Raw genomic sequence first — 9,683 nt, 5'->3', positions numbered from 1 at the left:
TGAGTCAAAATTTTTACTTCGATTGCATTTGATCAAATAGGGCGATTTTTCGCTAAATAGCGGATTAACTTCCTGTAAATAAAATTGATTTATAGGTACCATATTGAATTCAATATGAATTCAATCCAAAAAGACGAATTTTCAACCATAAGTTAAATTTATAACAAAAAACAAAATTAATTATTAGCCAAACAGGTGTATTTTTAAATAAATAGTGGAATTCTCAAGCAAAAGGGATAAACCTTAAAAAAATAATTGAGTTTGTAACCAAATCGGTATACTTTCAATATGCTAAGCCGAATTTCGAACCGAGAGATCAAATTTTCAAAGAAAACAGATTAAACTTCACCAAAAAAATGTGCTAAATAAAGGAATTCTTCAGAAGGCAGTTGAATTTTTAATCTAAAAGGACGAACATTATATAAGAAAAAAAGAATATTTAACAAGATTTTTAAATTTTAACCCAAATAATGCAATTTTTAAGAAAAGAGTTGAATTTTTAACAAAATAATTAGATTTCAACAAAAATAGTTAAATTTTAAACTAAAATGATGAATCTTGAACAAAACAAAAACTTCTAAGAAAGAAGTTCAAATTTCAGCCAAGTAATCAAATTTCCAATAGAAAAATATTAATTCGAAATGAAAAAGAAATAGTTGATATTTCCAACAAAAAATATTTTTATTTTAAATGCAGAATAGTTGAATTTAAGAACAAAAGATGGTTGTACCCTCTGCTAAAATATAATTATTTTTAACCAAACAATTGTACTTATAACCAAAAAAGATTACATTTCTATCAAAAGAGATGTATTTTTCAAATATAAAAAACGAATTTACGACGAGACAAATAAATTTCTAACCAAATTGTTTCACTTTGAACTAAAAAGACAAGATAAATAAATTCTCAACCAAATTGTTAAATTTTCAACTAAAAGCGATACATTTTCATTTAATATTGGAATAGATAAATTCATCGTGAAAAAAATTGATTTCTGACATGAAAATAATTTCAACAATTGGAATTGGGTTCTATTAATTCAGTTAGCATTTAAGTGAAAACAAGAAAACGGGGAACTTTTTTAAAAAGATAGGGAAATATAGGAATACTTTTTAAATGAGAGATGAAGATGGGAAAGATCGTGAAGTCTCTATTGCAATGCTTCATTCATAAAATAAAATCCATAATTCTCATTTTTTTCAAGCATTTCGAAAAATTGTTATTCACTTTTTTATTTATTTTATTATATTTTTTATTATTTTAAATAACATCCCCCTTGGGGGAGCATTTTAGTATAAGGTATTTTTTGAATGGTCTCAAATTAATTGTATTAAAATGTTTATCATGTAATTGAATTTATTCTGCAGAAGAGAGATACATCACACTTTCAAGTTTATTCAACCTACCCCCAAAAAACAGACTGATAAAGCACATGAGTGGCGGTCAACAAAGAAGAGTTTCTTTTGCAGCTGCCCTGATTCACAGTCCAGAATTACTGATTCTAGATGAACCTACAGTAGGACTTGATCCGATTTTGCGGGAGAAGCAAGTACACTTTTTTTCTTCTTTAAACAAGATGAATAAATCATACAAACTAATTTTATCAGATACATTTCTATGATGTATCCTACCCCTTCATTGTGAAGATTCGTCACATTTTTCTGATCCCCTTCTCCTCTTACGTAAGATTTGATACAGTGAAACCATTCTATAGTGCCGATTTTTGGGTTGACGGGGGTGGGAACTAACTCATTATAGCCCACTCCGCTATTGTTTGTTCACGCCTGAGTGCTCGCCTGAATGACAACCGCAGACCCCGCGCACCCCGCGCAACTCCAAGTCTCGGTAGGGCTACAGAAGGGAGGGTTATTAAAGGGTTTCACTTATTTTTACTAAATATATTGGAAATTTGCTAAGTCTTGTCTCCGCTAACGAGATTGCAAAAGATTTTGAAAGATTTGAAAGGTTTCCTGCGCTTTGAAAGGACTTCAAGGTATTTTAAGGTATTTTTAAGATGTAAAAAATATTTCAAAGAATTACGAAATTTTTTTTATTTATTTCACGAGATTTCCAAAGCTTTTTATGGATTTCATGAGTTTTTCAGAGAGTTTACGAGATTTCAAGGCGTTTTAAGAAGTTTAATAAGATTTTAAGAAATACAGTAGGCTTTTAATGAATATTCAGAGATTTTGAGGGATTTCAAGGAATTAAAAACGATTTCCGCGGTGTACAAAGGATTTTCAAATATTTCAAAAGATTTAAGAGGTTTCAGGAGATTTCAAAAATTTAAAGGGTTCACGGAATTTTAAAGGTTTCACGGAATTTTAAAGAATTTCGAAAGATACCGAAGTATTTCAACTAAAGTTGAAGGATGTCAAGGAATTTTAATTGGATCTTGAACATTTGAAGAAATTCAAAGAACTAAAAAGAAATTTCATAAGGTTTTAAAATATTTCAAAAGATTTGAAAGAATTTCAAAGAATTTCAATAGGTTTTCTATTTAAGAATCAAATTATTATAACTGATGTCATTTCAAATAAAAAAAACGTTATTTTTATTGAAAAACATTAAAATTCACAAAAAAAACATGAGTTTTTACCACGTTTTTTGCAATTGGATTTTTTTCTGACCGCGCATCTTACTAATTTTTGAAAAATGATTGCATTTCAATAAATACTAGTATATTTTTTTTCGGGAAAACATTCTCTATAACTCTACTGTTTCCAATTTTACAAATAACTAAATCATTTTAATATAATTATTTGTTGAAAAAATATTTTCTTAACAAAAAAGTGTTCTAACAATTGCAGCCATAGGAAAATTTTCTTTTAAAATTGGGAAAAGTAGAGTTTTAGAGAACGTTTTCCTGGAAAAAGCCGTCATTTATTAAAATGCAATCATTTTTCCAAATTTCATAAGAAGGGACGTTAAAAAAAATTAAATTGCAAAAAACATGGTTAAAATTAATGATTTTTTGTGAATTAAAAATTTTTTATAAAAAACAATGTTTTGTATTTAAAATTACAATTTTGATTCTTAAAGTCATAGAAAAACTATCTTTTTAGATATCTGACTTTTATCACGACGACTATCTTAATAAATCCTTTAAAATATTCAGATATAACGAATTCATAAAGGTTTTAATCAAATTTTATAGATTTCAAGGGATTTTTACCAATTTTAGAGGATTATATGGGATCTTTATTGGATTTGTAGATTTTAAGAGAATTCAAGGTTTTTATAAGTTTTCAAGGAGTATATTTAAATTTTTCAAATGCTACTCCCTACATTTCTTCGTTTTGGTAAAAAAAATACTGCTACAACTTTTATTTAAAAACTTATTTTAAAATTTCCGCTAGGACGCTTTTGATATGAAAACTAATTTTCTTGGTTTTCAATTTTAAAAAAAATACAAATTGAAGGCTAAAAAATTCTGTCTATCTTAGAAATAATTTCTTTATTAAATGTGGAATAAGCCTTGAATCTTATAGAACAAAACAAAATATGTTTGGAAGTATTATCGGGATCCTAGGGATTCCTCTTTTCATCCACTTGTAACCCTTAGTAATGCACTTGTTATCCATCGAAACTAACTTATAATTCAGGATAATCCACTTATAATCCTGTGTAATCCATTTGTAAAACTAGAAAATCAACTTGTAATCCCAGATAACCCTAGACGATACACTCGGAATTCAAAATCGAAGGTCCACTCTAAATCCTCATTAATCCACTTGCACTCCGAATAATCCCGTGTAAACCGAGTAGTCCAATGGTAATTTGCAGTAATCCACTTGTAATCCTATTCACTTTCCGTGTATCACAAGGTAATCCACTTGTTATCCGCCTTAATCCAGTTTCGATGCAGAGTAGTCCAAGTAATTCTGAATAATCTACTGTTAATCCTAGTAATTCACCTGGAATCTAGGTTAGTGAAATGATTCCGATGTCATCCTGGATAATCCACGTGTAATCCTGAATAATCCATTTGGAATCCTAGACAAGCCATTTATAATCCTAGATAAAAAATTGTAAATTTAGATAATCTACTTGGAATCCTAGATAACCCAGATGTAATTCTAGATATTCCAATTTAAATTATAATTATCCACTTGTAATTTTATATACTCTAATTATAATCCTTGATCATTCATTTTTGATCCTAGATAATCCACTTTTAGTCAGGGGCAATATTAAATAATCCACTTGTAATGCTTGATAACACGCTTATAATTCGCAGCAATTCGAGTAATCCAGTTATAATCAAATTAATCCTCTTGCAATATAGAGTAATTCAAGTAATCCTAGATTTGGAATATTTATGTGGATTTATAAGAAATCAGGCCAAACATATTTTGCCGATTTTAAAAACATAATTTTTTACGAAATTATGGGTAATAGAATATTGTGCTTTGTTTTTTAAAAAATTTCAACTCTTACCATAAACCTCTATAAATTTTGACCTAATTGAGATACTTGGGGAAATAACAAAAACAGATTCTCTCAAAAACCTATACTAATATTGTTACCATTTTTTTATAATTTAGCCTTCTATGAGGAAAAAATCATATGAGAAAAACATCCTATAAGGAAAGCATCCTGGTAAAATGCAAATTTGTACATCTAAAAAAGTTAACCACGAGAAATATTTTTCTATGGAAAATTTTAAAAGATAAAAAAAATATTTTCTGGAAGCCTTACCATTTTTTTTCTTTTGCAAGAAAATTTAGAAAATTCGACTTTATAAAAAAAACTGAGCTGTCCCTGTAGACAATTTTTTCGTAAATGAGGAAAAAAACACGTATCTTCCAATTTCCTCTAAAAACATATTTCGCGCCCGAGAGAACCTGAGGCTTCAAGTGTAGACGCTGCCTGATTTGAAATGGATTGGGTCATTAGGCAAGCCACTTGCAATCCTGCATAATCCACTTTTAACCTAATATAGTCCTTTTGTAATCTGAGAAAATTCGATTGTAATTCTAGACAATCCAGGAGTCATCTTGGATAATCTTGTAATCCAGAATAATCTGAAATAATCCACTTGCAATCTGTTTTAATTCATTTCACTGCACCGTATTTTTAAAGGGGTTTCCCCCTCGAAACAGAGCCTTTGAATATGTTGGTAATAACTGCATTTTTTTAGCATTTGGAATTATCTGGTAAAGATATGTCAAACAGAAGGTACTGCAATTGTCATTACGACGCACTACATCGAGGAAGCCAAGAACGCCAACAAAGTAAGCCTTTTTTATGAATAGATTTACTATTTGAAACAAAAAAATATTAGGAAAAAGTCTAATATGTGTAAAATACAATTTATTTTGCACGCAGATTGATTTTAGTCGGTAAAAAACTACTACTTTAAAGTAAGTGTATTCCTCATTATAAAGTGAACACAAACTTGCTTGAATCAGTAAAAAGTTAACAAACCAGTTTCAAACAGACAGAAAAATTTTAGGAATGCAAACCTATAATTATGCTCTTAACTCAGCAAGAAATGCACTTGAAATCAATTTAATCATGAAGAACATACGTGTACTTTTGATAACATTAATATTTATATATTTCAAATTTTCAGATGCTTCTCTTATAAAGTTTAAAAATTGCTTTTAAAACCTTACCTAAATAATTGGTGAAGTAACGTAAAAAAAAAATTGTTTTAGAGTTTATTAAAAAATTGTGAATGTTCAAGTGTCGAAGCCCTCCCCTTTTTGGTCACTGAATATCATATAATAATAATATCCAAAAATAAAAAAGTTAAGGATTTGTATTTTTTAAATTTAATATTCTAGATTGGTTTAATGCGATGTGGACAATTGTTAGCTGAATCTACACCAAATCAACTCCTGGCTAAATTTCAATGTTTGTCATTGGAAGAGGCTTTCCTTGCCTTGAGCCAAAAGCAAAAGGAAAATCAGGATCGAGGAATAACAGAGCCACAAACCGCTTATCTAGCAGAACTTGAAGAAATTTCACCTTCTATTACGTCGACTGATTTATCTTACAGCAAAGATGTAAGAAAATTATAAATTGTACTTTATTTAAATAAAGTAATAAATTATAATTATAAAGACATAGTATAATGAAGGGTAATTTCTGATTTCAGAGTATTTGTAAAAATAAAACGCAACTAATGAATGATAACAAAGTGATTTTCGAGAAGAGAAAAGAAAGTTGGAAACATTCATCCTATAGAAGGTTCAAAGCTCTCATGATAAAAAATATACTTCAGTTCATTCGTCATCCAGGGTATGTGATGAGAAAGTTGAATTAAAATTAAGAAGTAGTAAATATATATTCGCTAAAATATTTGAAGAAGAAGTTTAAAGATATTTATAGTTTCATGTAATTATTTTTTTATATTCGGGATTTTTAATTGAAAATATAATTTATTCACATGTTAATATGATTTTTACAATATGAAGGTAATTTTAAATGCATGATCCGTTGACTAAGCTTTATTTTATGGTAATAAACTATGTTTTTATTCGGGTAGATAAAACTATTAGGTATTATTATTAACAACAAGAAAGTGAAAAAGTAAAGACCAAATAAATTGTTAAAGTAAATTTCATGGATAGTTGCTTAAAAACTTATCTGCAAATTTAATCATTTAATTAAAAACTAGAAACTTTTCAAGTCAGCGTATTTTTTCTAGTATAAGAAAAAAATATATTTAAAAAAATCGAGGTCAGATCTCTGGTAATCCACTGGAGTGCTCGTTTATTAAAACTGATAATCCAGAGTAATCAGGTTGATAAAAGTAATCCAGTGTAATCATAGGTGATTCCCTTGTAATCCTAAACAATCCAAGTAATTTGGGGGTAATCCACTTTTAATCCTGGTATTCAACTTGTTTTTGGCAATAATCCACTTTAAATCCAAAGTAATCCACATAATTCGATTATCCCATGTGTAATCTTTGGTAATTCATTTGTTATCCTGTATAATCTACTTGCAATCCAAGTTACACCTAGGTAATCTACTTGTAATGTGAAGTAATTTAAGTAATCTAGCGTGATCCCAATTATCCACTTGTGAAGTGCAGTCATCCATATGTACTCCAAGTAATCCTATTTTAATCCAAGTAATCTATTTGTAATCTAAGTAATCCGTTGTAATATAGAATAATCTAAGTAATCCTAGGTAATCCATTTTAGTCTTGGATAATTCACTAGTAATGTACTTATAATTTGAAGTGATTCGACTAATCCAGCTTAATCATAATAATACACTTATAACGCGCAGTAATCCATTTGTAGTCCAAGTAATCCTATTTTGATCCAAGTAATGCGGTTCTAATATGGAATAATCTAAGTAAAACTAGGCAATCCAATTAAAATCCTGGATAATCCACTAGTAACCCTAGGTAATCCAGGTGCTATCCGAAGTAATCCACTCGTAATTCAAGTTAATTTAAAGAATTATGGGTAATCCACTTGTAATCTAGAGTAGCGAAAGTACTCAAGAATAATACACATGTAATCCTAGGTAATTCACTTTTAATTCTAATTAATCCACCTGTTATTCTAGATGGCTCCCTTGCAATGATATATAATCAATTTACAAACCTAGACAATGCACTTTTAATTGTAGGCAATCTGGATGTAATCTCAGTTAATTTATTTGTAAACCTAGATAATCCACTTGCAGTTTAGGGTAATGCGACTAATCCACTTTTAGTCCAAGTTATCCGTCTGCAATCCAAATAATCCTAGTAAACACTTGATATCTAGACTAAACCATTCGTAGTTTACAGTAAATAATGTCATTCGAGGTAATCCACTTGTACTTTAGAACGATCAAGTAACCGGGCATAATCCACTTAATATGCTGAGTAATTCAACTAATACAGAGTAATCCTAGTAATCCACTTGTAATGCAAGATAATCCATTTATCATCGTAGATAATCTAATTGTAATCTTGGATAATTCACTTTTAATCCTATGCAATCTAAGTGTAATCCTAGTTTATCCACTTGTAATCTCAGATAATCCACTTTTTATCCGGCTAGGTCCTACGACTCTGCTTGTAATGTGCAGTAATCCACTTTAAGAAATCCAAGGAATTTGCGGAAATTTTAGATAATCCACTTACCATCACAAATAATCAAATCGTAATTGTAGATAATTTACTCCTAATTGTAGGTAATCGATGTTTAATCGTAGGTAATCCACTCATAACACAGCCACACAAAAAAAATAAGTGTGCGGATCTGGTAACAAGACACACGTATTCCTATGGATTTTGGGGCGCTGAATTCAAATTCGATATCAAAAATCACCCATCACGTCATGGTTGAGCCATAACCTCAAAAAATGACGAAAAATCATGCACTGAGGCAAATAAATTTCAAAATAATGCCAGTGATGCAAATTTCACTTCAAAAACATGTCGACAACTGTGAAGGATCAACCCTTGCCTGATATCAACTTATTTAACATAACTTTACCTAACAGAACCTGACCACGCCTAACCTGAATTAACAAAAATTTATTGAACTACACGTAAAGCTCTGGAAGCATATTTTCCCAGTAGCAAATGTGTGCTACATCAAATGGGTCAACTCGAGCCTAACCTAGAAATAAATATAACCTAGCCTAGCCTAACCTAACCTAACCTAATCTCACGAAACACAATTAAACTGATTGTGTTGTCCCGTTCTGTTTGCGGTACCGTTTGAATAACCTTGGGCTTAACCTGCAAACAGGTCAAACCTATCCTAACCTAAAAAAACCTGACCTAACCTAAAAAAATCTGACCTAATCTTACCTAACTTAACTTAACTTCACTTAAAACAATTAAACTCATTGTGTTGTCCCGTTGTGCTTACGGTACCGTTTGAATCAGCTTTGGCTTAACCTGCAAAGAGGTCAAACCTATCCTAACCTAAAAAAACCTGACCTAACCTAACTTCACCTAACACAATTAAACTCATTGTGTTGTCCCGTTGTGTTTGCGGTACCGTTTCATTCAACTTCGGCTTAATCTACATAGAGGTTTAACGTATCCTAACCTAACAAAACCTGACCTGACCTAACCTAACCTAGCGGAATGAAATTCAACCACACGTGTAGCTATGTGAGCGTACGGTTCTCAGTCTTAAATATGTGCTATATTTAATAGGTTAACTCGATCTTAACCTAGAAATTAATCTAACTTAACAGAACCTAACGAAATTTTGCTTAACGCAAACACAACTTAAATTAAGTGTTCCCGTTGTAACACAATAAAATTCATGTCATTGTACTACAGGTGGTTAAAAATTTAGACGCACATTACTCATTTGAAGAAACGTAGAACTACAAGTAGAATTGACCCTATTTCAATTAACCTGACAATGTTTGTATCAATTAAAATGTAGAACTATAACTTAAACATGCAAATGAATAAGAGTTTTATTCAAAAAAATTTTCTCTCTGCTTTTCTTAAACTTAAGGGATATATTTATACTATCTCTCGTGTTTACATTTTATCTTGCTTTTTATCGTAATTCAGTTGATTTATAGACCTACTTCAGTCTATTTTCTGCCTGCTATAACGTGTCCTTTTTTCTTCATTTGTAGGTTAAGATCGAGTGAACCTATTAAATATAGCACACATTTAAGACTGAGAACCGTACGCTTACATAGCTACACGTGTGGTTGAATTTCATTCGGCTAGGTTAGGTTAGGTCAGGTTT

The 9,683-nt window shown here is 30.2% G+C and overlaps 2 protein-coding genes across 7 annotated transcripts in view; one reads left to right on the top strand and one right to left on the bottom strand.

The window, feature by feature from the left end:
• Positions 1-9,683, bottom strand: part of LOC117168292 (nicotinamide/nicotinic acid mononucleotide adenylyltransferase 1) — a 100,299-nt gene that overhangs the window by 31,649 nt on the left and 58,967 nt on the right. The window contains exon 5 of one of the 3 annotated variants that reach the window (XM_033353822.1): positions 3,463-4,017. The exons of 1 other annotated variant lie outside the window; for it this stretch is intronic. In XM_033353822.1, the coding sequence (XP_033209713.1) occupies positions 3,930-4,017 (88 nt within the window). In that variant the 3' untranslated portion in view covers positions 3,463-3,929. Of the gene's footprint in view, positions 1-3,462; positions 4,018-9,683 lie in introns of those variants that run through there. One more of the 3 variants, XM_033353823.1, reaches the window with a different exon arrangement.
• The window catches only part of LOC117168291 (ABC transporter G family member 23), a 63,767-nt gene that overhangs the window by 40,767 nt on the left and 13,317 nt on the right, over positions 1-9,683 (top strand). For all 4 annotated transcript variants that reach the window (XM_033353818.1, XM_033353819.1, XM_033353816.1 and 1 more), the window contains 4 exons: positions 1,368-1,545; positions 5,144-5,237; positions 5,793-6,014; positions 6,107-6,249. In XM_033353818.1, coding sequence (XP_033209709.1) covers positions 1,368-1,545; positions 5,144-5,237; positions 5,793-6,014; positions 6,107-6,249 — 637 coding nt within the window. The remainder of the gene's footprint in view (positions 1-1,367; positions 1,546-5,143; positions 5,238-5,792; positions 6,015-6,106; positions 6,250-9,683) is intronic.

Source organism: Belonocnema kinseyi, chromosome 2 (genome assembly GCF_010883055.1).
Source record: "Belonocnema kinseyi isolate 2016_QV_RU_SX_M_011 chromosome 2, B_treatae_v1, whole genome shotgun sequence".
Classification (NCBI taxonomy): Eukaryota; Metazoa; Arthropoda; class Insecta; order Hymenoptera; family Cynipidae; genus Belonocnema; species Belonocnema kinseyi.
Note: the sequence above shows the minus strand (reverse complement) of the source record. Positions and strands in the feature narration are given on the sequence as shown.